This window comes from Oncorhynchus tshawytscha, linkage group LG03 (assembly GCF_018296145.1).
Source record: "Oncorhynchus tshawytscha isolate Ot180627B linkage group LG03, Otsh_v2.0, whole genome shotgun sequence".
Taxonomy (NCBI): domain Eukaryota; kingdom Metazoa; phylum Chordata; class Actinopteri; order Salmoniformes; family Salmonidae; genus Oncorhynchus; species Oncorhynchus tshawytscha.
Window position 1 is genome coordinate 19,670,029 of NC_056431.1, and position 22,292 is coordinate 19,692,320.

The 22,292-nt window shown below is 43.3% G+C and overlaps 1 protein-coding gene across 1 annotated transcript in view; it reads right to left on the reverse strand.

Annotated features, from left to right (window-relative positions):
- LOC112229610 (OTU domain-containing protein 7B) overlaps positions 1–21,786 on the reverse strand; it is a 32,169-nt gene extending 10,383 nt beyond the window's left edge. The window contains exons 1-3 of the mRNA XM_024395549.2: positions 21,562–21,786; positions 808–1,018; positions 189–371 (exon numbers count right to left, since the gene is read on the reverse strand). Coding sequence (XP_024251317.1) covers positions 189–371; positions 808–892 — 268 coding nt within the window. The 5' untranslated portion in view covers positions 893–1,018; positions 21,562–21,786. The remainder of the gene's footprint in view (positions 1–188; positions 372–807; positions 1,019–21,561) is intronic.
- Positions 21,787–22,292: the final 506 nt, after the last annotated feature.

The following is a 22,292-nucleotide window of genomic DNA, read 5'->3' on the forward strand; positions in this document are numbered from 1 at the left end:
GGAAAGAGAAATTGGACAAGGGGAAAGTATACAAGGAAGGCTGACTTGAGAGAATTGACAAAAATAAAGAGTGAACTAACAAAACAGAGGGTTCTAGTTTATCACAATGAGGAGAACAAGAGGACAACAGATAAGTGGTTGTAAATAAGTGACATTATGCCCAAAATATATATATATTTTTTACTTACCACTGTTTTCACCTTGCAGCACCTCCTCTTGACGGTGAAGAAGGGGGCGCCCCACTCTGGCCATCTCCTTCTCCGGGCCTGGGTGCGTCCTCTCCTCAGCAAAAGAGTACGACAGGTTCCCGGCATGCACTTGTCGCAGCTGTTCAAAGTCACTGAGGGCAGCGGTGAGATCCCAGTTCTTCCCTGCAAATGGAAAGGACAAGTCAAACCTGACCGAAAAAGCCAACGCATTCTATAAAAGTCAGATCCACTCAACAGTCATTAGTAAATAAATATAAATAAATAAATATTTACCATATGTCAGAACCATAGCGACTTATGTAAAGGCCACTGACACATTCCATTGCTTGAGTAAATACTTGAATTTTGAGCACGTCTTGTCTCTCACCACCGTATAGCTACTGCAGTGCATTACATTTTGAACCCATATTCTTACCTGCAACTTGTGCTGCTGCTAGGCAACAAGAGTTGAGTCTCTTCTGGATTTAACTTCCTCCTTTTACATGATAGCTTACCTAACCAACAGCTCTAACTGGGAGGTGCACTGCTCAATGTATACCCCTCACTAGCAGTTGACCATAAAACCATCTATTTTACCCCAGAATGCCTTGCAACTCACCCTCTAGCAGGTCTCTGGCTAGTCCTGGTTCGGCTCCAGTGGAACGGACAAAGTCGGACAGGACTGCGTCCATATCCAAGGTCATGTGATCATGAATTTACTGGGCGGCATCAGGGTAGGAAAAAAAAACAGGGGATCCGCCCTCCCCGACAAGACCACTGGACCAAGGGGAAGGGGGACTCTTCAACTTGCCTTACACGTCCAGCCAAACCTAAATAGAAGCAAAAAGAAGCAAAAACGGATGAAAATGTAAACCTGAACTGGCATCAAACTATGATCCATTTGTACAGCAGGCAGGTATTGTGAAATGTAACGTTATAGGGCCAGGAAAAATGATTCAAGTGTGTTAAATGTAATCTTAACAGCTAACACACAAAAAAAAGATGGACCATAACCCCACTGACCCTTTCATAGTGCCCATGTGGAAGCCTGTTTTTGTAAAGGGCAACACCTCTGTGGAAAATTATTTTCCAGTTGACCCTTCTGCCTGGCCATGTCTCACTCACCCATGACCACTATTGTGGGTGATCACATTTGCATTGAATCATGGCAACAAGATAACATGTTGGGATGACGCAGATGGGTCTCTGTTTTCTACCTACACAGCACACTCCTAATAGCAAATCTTTACTTGTGCCATTGTGCACAGCCACAGATTCAGTTAACTGGCCGTCACTCCTATCACGATGGGCAATAAAGAATGCTTTACAAAAAGCACCACAGAAAAATGCTCATTGCAAAAAGTACTAGCATTGAATTAGGGAACCTTGACAGCTCAATTATAAAGTTGGCAAACATTTAAGGCCAGACATAAGACAGAAAAGCTCTACACAAGGACATTATTGAACTCGCCTTCAGTTGGAGGCGAGCCTTCCCTTTAAGAAACCATTCTGACTATAAAACATGGCTCAGTCAGTGAACCTCCAAACTACAGGGCACAAAGAAGTCTCAAACAATGACCAGGGTTTAGAACCAAAAGTCCAAAACTGCAGCATTCCATGGGTAATAGAAATCACATTGCTGAAAAGAGGCATTGCTGGATCAGGCAAAATATCATTTTACTATGGTAAGTGTGATAGGTTTTCAGTGTAGAAAATAGCAATGATGACCCCCAATCGAGACTGGGGAACAATACATTTTCTGCAGATGGGCTATTGAAAGGAGAGATGCAGAGGGCAATCAATACAAGTGCAAGGATGACTGGAAATGTCCCTGACAGAAATTAGATGGGCTTCTAGTGTCAACATCTCAGTCCATAAGGTAGCCTAGTGTTTGGCTGTAAGCACTGTGCCAATGTGACCTATAATACATATAGCAAATTTTTAAAACACAACATGCAAACTGTTGGTCCCATGTTTCATGGGCTGAAATAAAAAATCCCAGAAAAGTTCCATACAAAAAACCTTATTTCTCTAGGATTTTATGCACAAATTTGTTTACTTCACTGTTTGTGAGCATTTCTCCTTAGCCAAGATAATCCATCCACCCAGCAGGTGTGGCATATCAAGAACATAATGCCACACACTCAAGTTGAGGAAGCGTGCAATTAGCATGCTGACTGCAGGAATGTCCACAAGAGCTGTTGCCTGAGAATTGAATGTTAATTTCTCTACCATAAGCATGTCGTTTTAGAAAATTTGGTAGTATGTCCAGCCAGCTTAGCAACCGCAGGACCTCCACATTTGGCTTCTTCATCTGCGGGATCGCCTGACGGAGGTGCTGAAGAGTATTTCTGGCTGTAATAATGCCATTTTGTGGGGGGAAACAAATTCTGATTGACTGGGCCTGGCTCCCCCCGTGGCTACACCCCTGCCCAGTCATGTGAAATCCATAGACTGGGGCCAAATGTATTTATTTTCAATTGACTGATTTCCTTATATGACCTGTAACTCTGTAAAACCTTTGAAATGTTTGCATGTTGCGTTTATATTTTTCGTTCAGTATAGATATCTGAATTGAGAGTATGCTCTCTTTGAGCATACACAGCCTAAAGCAGTAATTCAAATTCCTTTGGTACCCTAGTGTACATCTTAGAGTCTAAAACCCCATTTCCCTTCTATCCTCCTAAATGGTCAAATGTTCCACCTCTCATGTTATGTTATGAATTTGAGATAGTGAAGTTCAAGCTTCAAGCTGTGACTGGACTACTGTCCTTGTTACCTGCAGTCCTCTAGCCCCACCCATGCCTCAGTGAACTCCTCACCACCGCACCTGATGAATCATGAGTTCTCTTTCTTTTTTACACCCATCCCTCTCTCGCTCCCTTGACCCAGCCTCACTCGCTCTCCCCTCCTTACAACAAAGGCACACTGGCAGGCAAGATAAGAAAGGCAACAGGACAAAAGGTCTTTCTAAACCAGTGAATTGCCAGTGCCCTCGTTCCAATTTCGGCCACAAAAAAGAGAGAAAAAGACTTCTCTCTGCAGGGTCTCCAACACACTTGCGGTGTAGCAATTCACTGATGTTCACATCTCTTGTGTCTTTTCCCAAAGCCGCTGTAACACACAGCTAGGAGCTGTGGATAGGGGCCAGCCTATCCTTCAACAAAACTATACAGTGCCTTTGGAAAATATTCAGACCCCTTGACTTTTCCACATTTTGCTACGTTACAGCCTTTTTCTAAAATCGATTAAACATTTTTTACATTTTACTCAATCTACACACAATACCCAATAATGACAAACCAAAACCAGGTTTTTAGAAATGTTTGCTAATGTCTAAAATATATTAAACTGAAATAAGACATTAACATAAGTATTCAGACCCTTTACTCAGCACTTTTGGCAGTGATTACAGCACTGAGTCTTCTTGGTATGACGCTACAAGCTTGGCACACATGTATTTTGGGAGTATCTAACACTCTTCTCTGCAGATCCTCTCAAGCGTTCAGGTTGAATTGGGGAGAGTTGCTGCACAGCTATTTTCAGCTCTCTCCAGAGATGTTGATCGGGTTCAAGTCCGGGCTCTGACTACTCAAGCCACTTCTGCATTGTCTTGGCTGTGTGCTTAGGGTTGTTGTCCTGTTGGAAGGTGAACCTTCCAACTCGATCTCCCAGTCCATGCCACTGAAAAATATCCCCACAGCATGGGGATATCCATGATGCACTGTAGGGATGGTGCCATGTTTCCTCCAGATGTGACGCTTGGCATTCAGGACAAAGAATTCAATCTTGGTTTCATCAAACCAGAGAATGTTGTTTCTCATGGTCTGAGAGTCTTTAGGTGCCTTTTGGCAAACTCGAAGCAGGTTTTCATGTGCCTTTCAGAGCAGGGTGGCTTCCGTCTGGCCACTCTACCATAAAGGCCTGATTTGTGGAGGGCTACAGAGATGGTTGTCCTTCTGGAAGGTTTTCCCATCTGCACAGAGGAACTCTGGAGCTCTGTCAGAATGACCATCGGATTCTTGGTCACAATCCCTCACCAAGGCCCTTCTCCCTTGACTTCTCAGTTTGACCGGGCGACTAGATCTAGGAAGAGTCTTGGTGGTTCCAAAGTTCTTCCATTTAAGAATGATGGAGGCCACTGTGTTCTTGTGGATCTTCAATGCTGCAGACATTTTTTGGTACCCTTCCCCAGATCTGTGCTTCGACACAATCCTGGCTCGGAGCTCTATGGACAATTTCTTCGGCATCATAGCTTGGTTTTTGCTCAGACATGCACTGTCAACTTTGGGACCTTATATATATATATATATATATAGTCAGGTGTGTGCCTTTCCAAATCAATAGAATGTATCACAGGTGGACTGATGATCAATGGAAACAGGATGCACCTGAGCTCAATTTTGAGTCTCATAGCAAAGGGTCTGAATATTTACATATATAAAGGATTCTAAAAACCTGTTTTCACTTTGTCATCATTGGGTATTTTCAGTAGATTGCTGAGGATTTTAGGAATCAATTTTAGAATAAGACTTTAACGTAACAAAACGTGGAAAAGGGGTCTGAATACTTTCAGAAGGCACTGTTGACAAGAGGCTGTGTGAGTATACTCAGAATTCAAAAGAGATAGGTGTTGAGTTGAGTGGACAAGTACTTCTGGCCCTGGGGGTAGGTTAGTGTTTACACTAGTGAGAGAAGCAGAAGCCAGCAACACAATATCTTCCTAGGGCCTGGCTGCCATACAAAGCCTCTTGTTGTGTTGACTTGACTGCATCTCATAAAGATCATTTTATGACCTGATTGGTGTGAGACACTATTACACCTACTGCTGGGAGTTGAGCAAACTAAGTACTGCAAATAATGATGTATCAACGGACAAGCTAGTGCCAATGCCTGTTGGTAATGTGTCGCTCTGTGGACAGAATGTACGCTGACAGACCAGTGAAAGGACTTTGTTATTCCCAGCCTCTAACATCAGCCATTCCTGTGGACGCACTCAGCTTCTGACACTTCAACCAGCAGGAGCTCCTGACAATGGGGTGAGGTCCACAAAACTAGGGAAGGGTCCCACTAAATTATTAGTTGACAGCTGCTAGGGGTGATAAACCGACAAAGACAACAAATTAATGTCAATGTTGTGTCTGCAAGTATTGACAGCAACGTAAGCGATCCGGGGTTGAAACTGTCAGAATTTCCCAAAAATAGTTTCATTCAAGTTTAGGTTTTGTGAGAGACACACCTAAGCGATGGCCTGACTAGCATAATGGCCGTGTTGCCAGCACAGAGCAGTCAGTTGTGTGTGCAGGCCGGCCATGCTTTTGTCTGAAAGGTTACATAATGGGAGCTGCTGCTAGCACGTGGGTGCTGAGCCTGGGAGAGGCCTGGATCACTGAAGCAGACATGGTCACCACGGCCTGCTGCAGCCATTGTGTGGGCCCCTGGAAGATTCATGGAGGTAAACAAGGGATGGAGAGACAACCTCCATTACAGTATAAGCTTCCAGCAGTGAAACAACTGCAGGCTAACCAAAACAGAGACTTCCACGAGACTGAGAAGTCTAATTTAAGCATGTGAAGAACAGGCCTACTGCAAGTGATTTAGGAGAAACGAGAGTTGAGTGTAAGCACAGTCAATGCGGTGCTAATCTGACTTGGGCTAACAGGTTAGTACAAAGTTAAATGTCAGCAACCCAGAATCTCTGGCCAGCTACTCCATTAGGTTCTGGGTGGAGGACGGGGAGATGTTGGACTAGTGCGAGAAACAGATCCTGTTTGGTAGCTTCCCACCCCAACCTCACTATCTCACTCTGCAAGCCTATGGGCCAAATATACCCTCCTGTTCCAAAATTCAAAATAATGTATGGTCTGGTGTAGGTGAACCCTTTCAAAAATCGTGATTCTTCCAAATAAACCGTTTCACAAAACAGGCGCAACAGAAGAATCTAACACATAGCTACATAACCTGGGGTGGTGAGTCAGCTAAAACCAGAGAGCTGCTACCACAGCAGCGGAGAGCCACAGAAGAATACTAGTGATATCATTCTGAATAGGTATATAGAACCACTGCTTTAAACTGAGTCAGATATGATAGGAAGTAATCTAGCCTAAGATAAATGTTTAGCACAACAAGACCGAGAGACTAGGCTATAGTCTACTTATTAAGGGCAGACTGCTCCAAATGCTTTGCCATGTCACATTGTGCATTCATGTAAGGTCACTCAATATGCCCTACATTACTTAAGTAGGCTTACACCAAGCCCTAGATGTGTTTTTTGCACTTGCTCCACTATAGGTCCATCACTTAGAAAACCTTGTCTATCAAGGCCTACAAGACATCCTGCTCCAACTTCCATCAAGCCTGGACAATAAATACAATGTAAATGGGACAATATTTTCATGTTGCACATCGTTTAGTTGTCTCATTTAATGCCTCAATATTTTTATATGCATTTTTATACAAAGTTCATTTGAGGTTAAGTCATTGAAATTGGGAGCTACTGACATTTTAAAATAATTGTCTACGTTATGTAATTTACTGATATCCCTATGGTGTTAGTTGGGGACTATCGAATGTCAAACCAAATTGACCATGGGCATTACGAAGGGGGCTCGAGCAGCTACACGTACCTAATTGATGATTGCTTGGGTCCTGCCAGCTGTGTACAGGATTGAAATAAACTCAACCCAAGGAAAACTGTTACAGTACCCTTTATTCTGTGACATACAATCTTTTCCTTTAAAATCTCAGTTTTGGACCAGATTGACTTTATGACCAAATTAAAATTGGCTTTTTAGGGGCAGTCACTTTTTAAAAAGTGAGCCCTCTATGCATCCTTACAAAATGAGAGTGATCTGCACTTCCAGTGAAGGGGGAGCAGGGTTGTTGCCTGTCACTAGTACACAGCAGAAGGACTTGCCATTTCATGTTTAGCCCACTAAGTCATTCATCATGTGAAACATGAACCTCACTTTCCAGTCGAGAGGGAGAGTAGCTAGAGCCTGAGGCCCAATATGAAAACGGTAAGGCTAGCCACTATACCTGAAGATACTCAGGCTTTACAATTATATTGTTCCATGATCATCAACATGTAGCCTAAAGTCAGTATTTTCCAAAGATTGACAATTGGGTTGTTCAATTCCCATTTCATGCTCAAGATGATGGATGACCACACCTCTAAATGAATCAGTTCTATTTTAGTTTAATCAAAGTTTCCCTGTGATCTCAGTGAGTGTGTAACACCCTCACACAACTGCTAAAACATGAGTGATGATATAGAAGGGCTGATAAGACAACTGAGGCTGTGTGAGTTGCGCCAGCGATGATAAATGTTGCCCAGTGGTAGGCCCATGACACTGGGCTGGAGGAAAGGTGGAGAGGGGTTAGGAAATGGCACAGTAGTCCGAGGCACAGCAGCTCAGAGATGGGCATAAACGCTGGAACAACAGCTTAAGCTATTTGGTTTGACTGATTTATGAACTTTATAAAGTTGCATACTAGACCGTTGACTATAATCAGATAAGCTACTACCGTACATGGAAAACTTTTAGAGCATTTAAGGCTAGCCTAATCATTGGAATAATTCTGATTAACCACAGCTTATATATATATATATATATATATATATATATATATTTATATTATGTGCAATTGCCCCAAGCCTTCCTTGTTTTGTACTAATAGTCCCTCATTCTGAGCAAGTCAAATGTACCAGGGATCTGTCAGAAACAGGATCAAGAGATCATAAAGTGACTAAACAGAGTACAGACACTTCACAACTAGAGGAAGTCAAACAATGTGGTGATTACTGACTGAAGCTGAGCCCACTTGCTCATTACATAACTGCACCGCTACGTCTGAGGCGGCCGAGTTTGTCTGGCGGAGGAATGAGGTAAAATCAAGCCCATTTACCCAGTTCCTCCTGAGCTTCAGAACCCTGCAACTACAGCTAAGCATACCGCACAGCAGCAACGGTCTTGTTGTACAAGTCAGCATAACGCAGCTCAACTGAAGTAGCCTACTTCTTGCTTTGCATAGCTGCAGAAACGTGAAAAGGCAGGAGCCCTGGACAAAGAAGCCCAATCAAAGATTACAGGTTACACACTGCAAGGCAACGAATCGCAGGACATCATAAGAGACATATTTGACATAGCTGCCCAACATAATGCTACGCAACGTAACACCATGGTAGTCAACACAATGCAAATCATTGAGTGCCCATTCAACACTGGCGCAGAAACACAGCAATGTGAGCCGAGAAGACACTACTGCCCATACGCTCCTGTTCCACATCTTGCCTTTACAGGGGGGGGGGGAGAAGAGGGAAAAAAAGCAAGAAAAAAACTCCTGTTCTGCTAGCAAATTGGTGTGTTGCTAATTGTACCGTCAATGTTTCGTCCGTTTGGTTGAGTAAATGTGCTTAGTTCAGGTGGCGAGACTAATGTCTCCGGTTTTCAATGCCTTCCAGCTCTTAGCCAAAGCAATACACACTGCTCAAAAAAAAAATGGAACACTAAAATAACACATCCTAAATAACACATCTGAATGAATGAAATATTCTTATTAAATACTTTTTTCTTTAGATTAGGTGAATGTGCTGACAACAAAATCACACAAAAATTATCAATGGAAATCAAATTTATCAACCCATGGAGGTCTGGATTTGGAGTGACACTCAAAAGTAAAGTGGAAAAAAAACACACTACAGGCACACTAGAACTTTGATGTAATGTCCTTAAAACAAGTCAAAATGAGGCTGTGTGGCCTCCACGTGCCTGTACGATCTCCCTACAACGCCTGGGCATGCTCCTGCTGAGGTGGCGGATGGTCTCCTGAGGGATCTCCTCCCAGACCTGAACTAAAGCATCCGCCAACTCCTGGACAGTCTGGTGCAACGTGGCGTTGGTGGATGGAGCGAGACATGATGTCCCAGATGTGCTCAATTGGATTCAGGTCTGGGCAACGGGCGGGCCAGATCATAGCATCAATGCCTTCCTCTAGCAGGAACTGCTGACACACTCCATCCACATGAGGTCTAGCATTGTCTTGCATTAGGAGGAACCCAGGGCCAACCGCACCAGCATATGGTCTCACAAGCGGTCTGAGGATCTCATCTCGGTACCTAATGGCAGTCAGGCTACCACTGGCGAGCACATGGAGGGCTGTGCGGCCCCCCAAAGAAATGCCACCCCACACCATGACTGACCCACCGCCAAACCGGTCATGCTGGAGGATGTTGCAGGCAGCAGAACGTTCTCCACGGCATCTCCAGGATCTGTCACATGCTCAGTGTGAACCTGCTTTCATCTGTGAAGAGCACAGGGTGCCAGTGGCGAATTTGCCAATCTTGGTGTTCTCTGGCAAATGCCAAACATCCTGCACGGTGTTGGGCTGTAAGCACAACCCCCACCTGTGGACGTCGGGCCCTCATACCACCCTCATGGAGCCTGTTTCTGACCGTTTGAGCAGACACATGCACATTTGTGGCCTGCTGGAGGTCATTTTGCAGGGCTCTGGCAGTGCTCCTCCTTGCACAAAGGCAGAGGTAGCGGTCCTGCTGCTGGGTTGTTGCCCTCCTACGGATCTCCTGATGTACTGGCCTGTCTCCTGGTAGCGCCTCCATGCTCTGGACACTACACTGACAGACACAGCAAACCTTCTTGCCACAGCTCGCATTGATGTGCCATCCTGGATGAGCTGCACTACCTGAGCCACTTGTGTGGGTTGTAGACTCCGTCTCATGCTACCACTAGAGTGAAAGCATTCAAAAGTGACCAAAACATCAGCCAGGAAGCATAGGAACTGAGAAGTGGTCTGTGGTTACCACCTGCAGAACCACTCCATTATTGGGGGTGTCTTGCTAATTGCCTATAATTTCCTGTTGTCTATTCCATTTGCACAACAGCATGTGAAATTTGTCAATCAGTGTTGCTTCCTAAGTGGACAGTTTGATTTCACAGAAGTGTGATTGACTTGGAGTTACATTGTGTTGTTTAAGTGTTCCCTTTATCTTTTTGAGCAGTGTATTTAATTGGATTTGGACCATTTTCCCTGGTCAAATAACATTTGTTTAAGCTGGTCATTGGAGAAAAATCTATGAAATGCACAACTTAAGCCTGGAACATTTTCTGCGATGTCAGCCAATTGAACCATGAAAACCACTGACTTGAGTTTATTAGTGAAAAATTGGTTTTCCATAGCAAAACAAGCTTTAGTTCGGTGTCAATGGCAAACAGCCATTCTGTTACCAAACTTTTCATCTTCTCTGTTCTCCCTTCTCCAAATACGGTAACGCAACACAGGTGCAAGAGTTTGGGGAAACAAAGGATTGTTACTGGTTTCCGCTTTGAATTAGGCCTGGTCTTTTGGTCATCTTCTATTCATTAATGAACTCGGAGATTCCAGTCTTGAACAAGGCTTGGACACCAGCTGCGGTAAGTAGTGTCACTGAATACAAAGACACTGCTCATGCGCTAACCAAAAGAGAAAGGGGGAGAAAGAAAGAGCTGATGTCAGAAATTCCATGGGATGACCACCCTCCGAGGGGGCATGTTGCTGGAGCCAGGGCTTAGAGATGTCCAGTCATCACCCAAAAATCTGCCCCTTTCACCCTTCCCAGGAATGGGAAGTTAAGGCCGGGAATTTTACTTAAATTCATCAAAAAAAAGTTACCTTATAACAGTGAACCTTTTTTGTGGGATACACATAGGGCAATTCTAAGTCTTGTAGCATATTTTGGTTAAACTATCCCCAATTCAATAGAATTGCAAGCCTCTGCCTGCACAGTGCATTCTTCCATCACATGTGCAGTGCACTCTTCCATCACATGTACAGCTGATTCTCAAGATCCTGCACAGTAATGAGATGCTATTGAGCCCACACTTCTACACTGTCTGAGTCAAGGACTACGTGCTTTCTGGTAAACTTTGATTACAATACTGGGTGGGGTGAATATATTTTATATGACATATGATTTTTTTGTTAACTAGTAAATAGTAGCCTACAGCAAAGTGTGTTTAAATCATTTCTAACTTGTTAACAATTTCTGCTAGTTAGTTTTTGCTACCATGTGGGTTTTAGCTTGCTTGAGCCTGCTAACTGAGTGTTAACGCACCTGTTTCCATACATGTTTCATTTTAAAACATTTATCTTACAAAGGAGGTATTTAATCTAACTGCTTAACTATTTATCTCTACATGAAATTGTATTTGGGGGTTTTTGTCTTTTTTTTCTAATATTTACAGGAAAATGCCACAGGCACTATCTGATGTGTGGAAACATTTCATTGCAGCTAATGTAGAAGGAATAGCCGTGTACATTTGCAAATACTGTGCCAAATCATATGTGAAGAATGCAACAAAAGATGCAGAATCATCTGGCCAAGTGCATTAAGTTCCCTCAGCGCTCACAAAAAGCAACCTCTGATAAAAGTCCCTCTACTTCTATTCAAGGTGAAAATGATAAATCAGATACCTTATCGATAGCAACAGCTCATAGTCCTCCTGGAATCAGAAGTTTTTTTGACTCAATGGAGGAATGCTGATGGATGTCTTGCTCAAGCTGTGTATGCAACTGGTGCACCTCTGATGGTCACAGGCAATGTGTATTGGAAAGAGATTTCTGAATGGAGCGGTGTATGCTAGGTGAAGAACAACCAGACATGCTTTATCTACTAATTTGCTGGATGCAGAGTTCAACGGCTCAAGTGAAGGTCAAGCAAATCATAGAGAACACAGTCTATAATGCAATCATCTCTGGTGGGTGGTCGAATGTTCTTGGGCAAGGAATAATTAACTACATCATCTCCACACCTAAACCAGTATTCTACAAGAGCACAGACACAAGGGACAACAGACACACCGGTCTCTACATTGCAGATGAGCTGAAGGCAGTCATCAATGACCTTGGACCACAGAAGGTATTTGCACTGGTGACAGACTATGCAGCGAACATGAAAGCTGCTTGGTCTAAAGTGGAGGAGTCTTAACCTCACATCACACCCATTTGCTGTGCTGCCAATGCATTGAATCTGCTCCTCAAGGACATCATTGCATTGAAAACAATGGATACACTCTACAAGAGCCAAGGAAATGGTTAGTTATGTGACGTGTCATCAAGTTATAGCAGCAATCTACCTCACCAAGCAAAGTGAGAAGAATAAGAGCACCACATTGAAGCTTCCCAGCAACACCCGTTGGGGTGGTGTTGTCATGTTTGACAGTCTCCTGGAGGGGAAGGAGTCTCTCCAGGAAATGGCCATATCACAGTCTGCGGATATGGATAGCCTCATCAAGAGGATCCTCCTGGATGATGTATTTTGGGAGAGAGTGGTAAGCAGCCTGAAACTCCTGAAACTTATAGCAGTAGCCATTACATGGATTGAGGCAGACAATGCCATCCTGTCTGATGTTCAGACTCCGCATGCAGATGTAAGAAGAAATCCGTACTGCCCTGCCCACTTCACTGTTGCTCCAAGCAGAGGAAACTGCAGTTCTGAAATACATCAAAAAGCATTAAGACTTCTGCTTGAAGCCCATACACGCCCCAGTGTACATGTTGGACCCCAAGTATGCTGGCAAGAGCATCCTGTCTGGTGTAGAGATCAACAAGGCCTATGGTGTCATCACTACCATGTCTCACCACCTTGGCCTGGATGAAGGCAAGGTTCTGGCAAAGTACACTTCCAAGCAAGGGCTTTGGGGTGGAAATGCAATATGGCAGTTGTGCCAACATATCTCATCAGCCACCTGGTGGAAAGGACTTTGTGGATCTGAGGCTCTTCCCCCTGTTGCCTCCATCGTCCTCCAAAACCCAACAACATCAGCCGCCTCAAGAGCACAACTGGTCCTTGTTTGGGAACACACACCAAAGCACGCATCATGCGGACCAATACAAGGGTTGAAAAATTGTGGACAAAATTGAGGCAAATTTGAGGCTTTTTGAGCCATCCCCAACAAGGATGGAAAGTGAAGTGCAGATGAGGCCTCAGTCTGATGTTCAAGAGGTGGACATTGAGGTTTAGGAAGAAGACATGGAAACCTGAGAGTAAGACAACCTAAGCTTTAGTTTCTACACTATAATTTTACAGATGTACGTTGAAAACGTTTTGGGGAGATGCGATGGCTCATTCAATATTCCCTTTTGTTGTTCAGTGAAATCATCCCATGTGAAGAGTCAAGTCATTTAATTTGAGTTCAATTTGTAACAATAAATAAATAAATAAATATATATATATATATATATATATATATATATATATATATATATATATATGAAGGATTTAATCATTTGCAATTATGATAAGGTCAAATGTTTATGTCTCTATATGATATGGTAAATATATCCAATGCAAAAAAACATTACATTTAAATGGTATTAACATTCATTTGCATATATTTCCATATATTCCTGTTAATTCCCACAGAAAGTTTCCACCTCTGAATATTCCCCAAAATGTGAAACCCCTAACAACATCCCATCCGAAGGAGGCTATAAAACAAAGTGGCATCAAACATTGAATGGCATAAGGGGATCCCACGTGTTGTCTAAGCCTGCTGTAAGCATTCAGTGACGCTTGTTCCCAGTCTTCCCTCACTCCTTAAATACTCAAGCTTCTAATTCCATGCGATAGCAAACTGTCAACCCTGTAAAGTTGTACGGTGAAAAAAGGAGACTTTACATTTGTAGTTTGTTACCATAGCTAGAAATGCATACAGAATGCCAGCCCCTCATCTGCAAGGTGTCAAAATTACAACAGACTTTTCACAGCCTAAAAATACCACTCCATGAACCAAATATAGCACCTCCCCTCAGTGCAAAGTTTTTAAACAGCAGACAACTGAAAGAAAACAGGCGGGAAACAGACAAAACGTTCTGGCGAGCAAACAAGACAGCTAAGCTATGTCTGCAAGTGTCATGGCTCGGGAAGCTTGTCTACAAGGAACACAAAGCATCCCTGATAGGCTACTGCTCTTTCTCTCTGGTGTATCTGCTGAACTTCAATGGGATAATGAGTTATGCCACCAATAAGGTGTGCAGTGTTCTCTGACAGTGTAGTACTAGCTACTGCAGGCTTTTCACTAGCAACTGACAGTGTAGGCTAACTCCAGTAGGGTAAGAAGTTAGGGGGCCTGGTAGTCAGTCACTCTTTTTGGCAGCCAGAGGCCCGATTTCCTCTTGTTGACATGCACAGCGGCGTGGTAGCAACTGCCAAGTTCAAGCAGTTCAAATGGGCAGAGTAATAGTTTTCCAGAGAAACTGTTTATCAAGTGTCTGAGAGCCGATGTCATGGCTAAGCCAAGCATTTTGTGGCCAAGGTCTCAACGAAGTTTCACTTACCCACAAAATGTCTTTCTCAAGTGAGGAAAAGGATGTCTCGGTTCACAATTGGTGGTGTGGGTCATGTGCATGGAGTATTTCTGAGCAGCCTGTTCTCTCCTCTCCTGCCACCATGCTCCATTGGGCACTTTATTAGTGCTGCCCAGTACCTGGCTTCAGAGGCAACCCTGCCCAGTGCCCAGTGTCTGTCGTTGTAGTCACACCCTGTCATCAACAGTCAAGCGGTGCTAATTAACAGCCACTCATAGCAGACGGATTCAGATGGGGATGTGGGGTGCCGAGGCAGCAGCCAACAGTACTGACGCCCCTGACATATCCTCCGACCATGGCTGTGTGCCATGCAGTGCCGTGCCATGCTGTGTCATGCCACACCGTGAACGGTGGTGCTGACCCATGCCATATTGTGCCTTGCTGTGCTATGTAGCAACGTAAGAGGACACACGGGTAGTTCACAGAGAATGGTTGCAGAAAGGGAGTAACAGGACAATTTACGAGGGCATGTTTCATTTGTGTGTGTTTTGTAATGAGACTAGGCCTACACTTGTGCCCATCTGCATACATGTCAATGCTCTTCAATGCTGTGGATAATCAAAATAATAGAGCTTGATTCTGTCAGCTGCAGTGTGCGAGCAGAGCGCTGCTATGTCAATGAAGGACTGCAGCACAGAGATATGCAGCAGAAGTGTTTTCGTTGGACTCAGGGAACAATCTGCCCTGGTTTCAGTATTCCCGGAGCACTGCCAACCTAAACTCAGCACACCGTGGGCGGGAACTCCTCATACGGCACAAGCAGATTTTTATTGATGTCTTTGTGCAGAAATGCCAGCTTCTGCATCATCTGCACAGCTAGCCTATTTGGATGAAATTTGCAATCAATATGAAATTAAGCAGTAAGACATGAGAGGGTATGGTATATGCCCAATATACACAGCTATGGGCTGTTCTCAGACACGACACATCGCAGTGCCTGGACACAGCCCTTAGCGTGGTATATTGGCCATATACCACAAACCCCCAAGGTGCCTTATTGCTATTATAAACCGGTTATAAACGCAATTAGAGCAGTAAAACTAAACGCTGTCATACCCGTGGTATGCGGTCTGATATACCCCGGCTGTCAGCCAATCAGCATTCAGGCATCTAACCACTCAGTTTATAAAAACAACTAAAACCCTATGGACAGTAAAAACCTGAGGGCAGTAAGAGGAATGAGCCTGAATTCAAACATTTGTACCAACATTTGCTTTCCTTAGTAGCTCAATATGCAAAGGTCATCAATGTCTTGTGGATGCCAATGAGACTTCACAAAACAATGAGCTAGGGCTTACATAACTCACATTTAAAAGAAGGGTGGGAGTTCACTTTTGCAGTAATTTATGCATTACTCCTTCACGCATATCAGACATTTCTTAGAAGCAAACCTGCATCTTTGGCTGCACTGCTCTGTGGAAACAACCACAAGACTAAGCAATAACAGTACACATCCTGACCATGTTACAAAACTTGTAAATTAAGTCTTAAAGTAAATATATATAAAAATCATTATATATATATATTTTTTTTTTAAGGAGTTAACAATAGCCTTCTTGTAGAAAAACACTGAAAACAAAAAGGTCTATATTTGCAATTGTTTAAAGACCTACCATTATGATCAAAATGGGCAATATTGAACTTGATATCTTGAATGTTAAGACTCCCATTGAAATTAGCCTAAATTAATTATGATTAATGCAGAGTTGCGCTTGTGGATCTCAAGTCAGAATACAGTCAGCCCAAATTGAATTGTAAATGGTCTATTTTGCAGTTATAGAATTAGCCTTGCACTCCGAAAACACACAAAATAACTTATTTTCAACATCCTATGTATGTGCAAGGCCTACGGAACCTGTATGCAGTCCGTGGCTAGGCTAACGGCAGTGGTTAAACGAGCATTAGAAGCAACAGGCCTGGGCACTAATGCTCATGCAAATCCCCACGTGGTGCTGGCTTGGCAGTCAACGCAGTGAGGTGGCTTTACACGCCCAGGGCGAGAGGCTCCTCTCCTGCGGGGACAGGATTACTGCGGTCCTGGATCTAGAGTGGAGAGAGTGGGAAGGACTGCTGTTGTGTAGTAACGGCATGGTGAGGAGCCAGCAGCCATGTGATCTTACCATGGCTTTCTTCCGGGTAGAGGGCCCAGTCAAGGGGGATTGTGGAGCTTTTTTTTTTACATGAGAGAGCAAAAGCATAGCCTTGGTCTCCATTCACCCCTCTATTAGGCTTTACCCATCAACTGTTTGACCCAGTTGGCCCATCCGTAGAGCGATGCTGAGATAATATTGGGGATGCTTCAGAATGGAGAAATCGGGAGCATGTGTCCCATTGTTTTATATCAGTCGAAATCAATGTATTCAACATCCTACAATCAGTGATGCATCTGTGAAAAGAGTTGGCATAGCAAAGTTGAGTACAAAAACACATCATAAAATTATAAAATAACCAGTCAGAGTATCCCAAAGCATTGGGCACACTCACCCAGTCTCTGGTTGAACACAAAGGAAGTAGGTACTAGGTAGGGCCGAGGTGCAATTGCTGATGCTTGGTTTTGAAGGCCTCGCCACCCTGACACAAACAGCCCTGGGCCCTGGCTGCTGTCTCAAAGGGCTGGCAGGCATCCAGGCATGCAGGGGAGGGTGGGGCTGAACAGGGTTTTATGAGTCACTGTCTGTGTGCACAGGCTCTCAGAGACAAGCTTCCTATTGATTGCCCCTCTGCTGAGGAATCATGGGGATGTTTTTTTCTTCCAAAGCACATCTGGTACATTCTTGTTTTGACCATGCTGTATGCTGGCAAACAAGGATGCAGGGGTGCATGGTGGTGGAATTCTAGATGTCATGGTGATAAAGTCTTATGAAAATGTATGGAGTAGACTATATGTGCTGTGTAAAGCAGTAAATTGTGACCAACAGAGATAATCTGAAGAATAAATCTTTGCCTAGTTAGAGAATTTATTCAGAGGCTAGCAGGATGTTTCCATTCATGTTAACGTTTACATTACATTTGACATTTTAGTAATTTAGCACACTTATCCAGAGCGACTTAACGTTAGTGCATTCATCTTAAGGTAGCTAGGTGAGATAACCACATACAGTATCAGTCATTGTAAGCAACAAGGCCCAAGCAATCTCGATTAACCCAGAACTAAAGTCTTGCGGAATTGGTCAGCTGCTCAATTAAGTTTTCCCAACATGATGAAATGCCCATGTAGGCCACCTTTACCCTGTTATTTTCTGGAATCCAGGTTAACTTTGGTAACCAAAGGTCTGACCTTCCTGATGAAAGCAATGAAATGCCTCTGTTGCAATGAAATGCCTCTGTTGGCTAGAACATTAAGCTGGAAACAACTAGGGTTGAAGGGGTGATTCCTGCATGCATTGGCCTACTAAAAGCCTAGATATGCATTGCATTCCCTTCCCTGTAGCATATGGTCATGGTAGGACAATTTACAATCCTTGAACACAGACTAGATAGAGGCAATAAGACACGCATGGTCATGCAGTTGTCCCACTAACCTGGAGAAGCACTCAACTATTTACTTATTAATCTGACCTTGTTTGCGGGGGTAGAGGTGTCCTATGGAGATAGTTTTAATCTACATGGGCCTGGCACTGAAGCTGACACTGGATCCTTGAAACACACTCTTACTGAACAGCTGTTTGGGGGAGCCCAGCGAGAGACCACTAAAATTGTATCTCTAGATTAAGCGTTGCTGCGGAAGCAGGGTTCCACACTGAAATATAATATTCAGTCTCTACTACCACACAGAGACAGTCAAGATGGCTAAAGCCAACCAACACAATGGTAGGCTAAATGGCTCTGTGTGAGAGATAGAGGGTTTAGGCTTAACTCATAACTTCACGTAGGTAGGGCTTGATCATTTATAAACTGTACAGTGACACACCATTTAGAATAGAGCTTGGAGAGTGCTAGCTGAAGAGAGTGGAAAGAGGGAAAGGAACCTGAAGGACAAATGGATGGACTCTGGGGGTTTTTCTCCAAAGAACTGTCCGAATAAGACTTGAGTGCTCACAAAGGAACTGCACACAGATCAGTCATGTGTGGATGACTTCACTGTGTGTCACACATAGGCTAAAGGACACCAATAAATTAGCCAAGCACACCCTGAAAACTTCCACAATGCTCAACTGGTGATAAAACCGAAGCGAATTATGACGTCAATAGGATAATCCCTTGTCTTGATGGATTATGGCGATAATGCGCTCTGTCATCAGTGTCATGTTTCTCCCACCTGTGATTTAGCCAGCCATCCTGTTTGACATAGTGTAGTGTTTATACATCGCAGGGCTTCTTTAGAGGCAAAAAACAAACCATTTGAATGTTGGTGGAGAAGCATGAAAAGTTGCAAATTAAGCTATGAAGCACAGATTTGCCATGTTTCATTGTCAAGAGTCAAAGGGCTCTACGCAAAACAATTAGTGATCACTGTCAAACAAATGCCATCCGAACACCATTTTGTTCTATGTGATATTGTCGTTTTTAATAGGTTTTTTTTGTGTAATGTTGGGGATTACCCTGGGGGTCGGTGTGGGGCTACACCAGTGCCATGATTACTGTATATATGTGATAACCTTTGTATGCCTGCAATGCGCAATGATGGAAAAGTACTGGGTAAATGGAGATGTCCTGCTTTAGTTCTCAGGCTGAGAATTGTCTGCACCTGCTGATAGTCACCCAGCCTCAAGGCCGAGATAGTAAAGTGAGAATCCACAGTCTAGATATGTTTTTCTCATCTTAGATACTTTGTATCTAATCCAAAGCAACAATATTAAGATATGATTGACGATAGAGTCTGTGGTCGCCTGTTTCGCCACACAGATCTTTACTATAGACTACTGAGGTACTCTGTATGTGAATCTCTGTCTGCAATTGCATTTTATTACTAAATAGTTTTACACCAAGGTTCCTGTGTCTGTGTCAGCTATCTGGAAGACTGATTGTTAAAGGAAACTGACATCACCCCATGCAAAGGACCCCCCAACAGTAACATATTTGACATTTACTGCTGGATAATTTACAAAAAACAGTCATTCACAGTGTCTTAGTTGTACTAGAGAATCTCAATATCACAGAGGGACACTATACAGGCTCCCCAAAAGATGACCTCAGGTGTTCTGTGTGACGCTGCATGGATCAATGCGTTCCTTGAAAAAGGGAAGACTTGCGTAACAATGCAAACTTGCACTCACACCCTAGCAGTCTGCTCACTGAGGAACCCTCCTCTTGCCAGTTAGCCCTTCCAGTTTGCCTTTCCAGCATCCCCCTGCATTGCCATTGAAATGTGTAGCGGTAGGAGGGATAGATGCATTTCTTCCTCCCACTGCAAAAACAGATCCCTCAGAATTCCACTGTGCTTGTGCGCTCCCTCTGAATTCTACTTGTACTAATATAAAGGCATTTGCTGCATTTGTCCTTTTTGTTCTCTCGCTCTCTCTCCCCTCAAGTGGTAGGCTCGATCGACTAATGTTTTAATGCAAATGGTCACAACTTGAATGACACCACAATCACATGGTCTTAAGTGGAAAATGTCCTGCCAAACCACAGATATAACAAATCCCAAAATGATGCTTCATCTGTTACATACATCATGTTATAATGCATAGTGTACTTATAGTGGGAGCAAGACAAGCATGGGTTCAGGTTCAAGTGCATACAAACAGCAGTCAGAAAGCTACAGGGAAGGTAGAGTTGATAAGGGTTAGTCTTCCTCATCTTCTAACAATGTGCCTTCTTTACATAATGAAAAAGAGAAAAGGCCCTGTATGCCTAAGCAGTGAAGAGCCTGTCGCTCTGTCCTACTTTTATGTTGCAGGTTGTCTGCCTATACTAGACTACAAGCAAACAAAATAAATTCCAAATAAAGAGTTGAATAATTCAAGTGTAATGATACCCTTTCATTGTAGTGGTGTTGGCAATGGCGCAACGTATAGTTTACATAATGACGAGAGGTCTTTAAATAAACCCACTTTGGAGCTGTCAAAGCCTATGTCACTGGTTTCAATCATCCAGGGAAGAATGTTAGTGACCTAAGAGTGTCATTGAAATGTATTGTCATTGAAATGTATTATCAATGTTTTACAATTAACTAAGCAATAGCCTAAATACGGGCAAGTATTAAACTCTCTGGGGTAAATAACTATAAAGCAGGAGTCCTTTGCATTGATATAACGTTTACTTTAAACGTTAATTATAACAAGCAACAGGGCTACGACTTGCTGAATATTTCACCAACAATTGACTGGCAGATGCCTCCCGTTTGAAGTTGCTCATTCCTCAAATGGATTCATAGGCCTAACGTTAGATGGGGAGAGGATGATACCAGGAGAGAGTAGAATGGCTAACTAGTCAGCTAACTCAACATACCGTTAGTTAGCCCAATAATGTAACGTTAATAAAGGATCCGACTGATGTGTGTATATCGTCTATGAATGGGCTAAGGGTTAGTTAGCTAACTAAGCATAGTACATTTTCGTCCTATCCTTTCCTGGCTAACTAGGCAGATGAGCAATAGAGAGAACTAGCCAGCTAGTTAACGTTAATGTTAGCAAAGTTATCCTGAACGTCGTTAACTATCGTTAGCTAGCAAGGCATAGTAACCGAAGCGACATTGTTAACGCGACTCGAATTAAATTGGAAGCCAACGTTATAGCTAGCTATCCCGTTAATAAGTTACGGTAACAAGTCTAGCTTGCTAGCTAGATTGTAGCTAAATTAGTTTGCTGGGCTGACTAGCTAACATCAGCTAGGTAACTTAGTTAGCTAGTTGGTCAATCGAACCAGCTCTGTTTCATGTTTTAGCCGTCTAGGAGTCTCCCACTTAAAACTTCCCATTTAATGAGTTAGCGAGCTAGTTCCTTCCAACTCATTAAAAAGGTTCATACAAAGCCAGCTACGGGTCGTCCTGTCCAAAATGTTTCCAGCTAGCTATAATGTTACAAGCTAAAGTCGCTAGCTAGCAGTTGAGTGTCCCTTGTCTGCTTACCTTGAGCGGCCTCGCAGACATTTCTTTCATCGTCCCATAATGGTCCTCCCTCTTGACAAATACTGTGAAAACCTCCACCTTTATTAGACCAGTTTTTCCTGACTGAACTAATCCAGAGGTTGCAGTCTACTGTAAATCCAAAACAGGACTCAACGACAAAGTAGTTTCTTACTTACAACAACAACAATGTCAACCAAGGCGCTTCTGAGTCGAGCCAGCTGAGGTAGCCAAATTATGTCGCCTGCCAATCGAAAAACAGACAGAAGTTGACTGCCAATCTAAAACACCAATGACCACACGATACTTTTTGACTGAACTGTCCCAGTGTAGCTAACGTCAAATGGAAACGGGAGAGGGGGAAACCTTCATACCCCGATTGGCTGCAGAGAAAAGAGAGGCAGGCAATCGATTCAAGGCTATGGATGGGACGGGAACTGTTCCTTCGATGAGGTCATCTGGGTGATGTCGCTAATGTGCAAACTTGTGCCTTCAGAAAGTATTCATACCCCTTGACCTATTCCACATTTTGTTGTGTTACAGCATGAACTCAAAACGGATGACATTTTAATTTTTCTCACCCATCTACACACAATACCCAATAATGACAATTTCTAAAAACGGTTTTTTAGAAATGTGTGCAAATATATTGAAAATTAAATACATTCATATCTAATTTACATAAGTATTCACACCCCTTTTCTATGACACTCCAAATTGAGCTCAGGTGCATC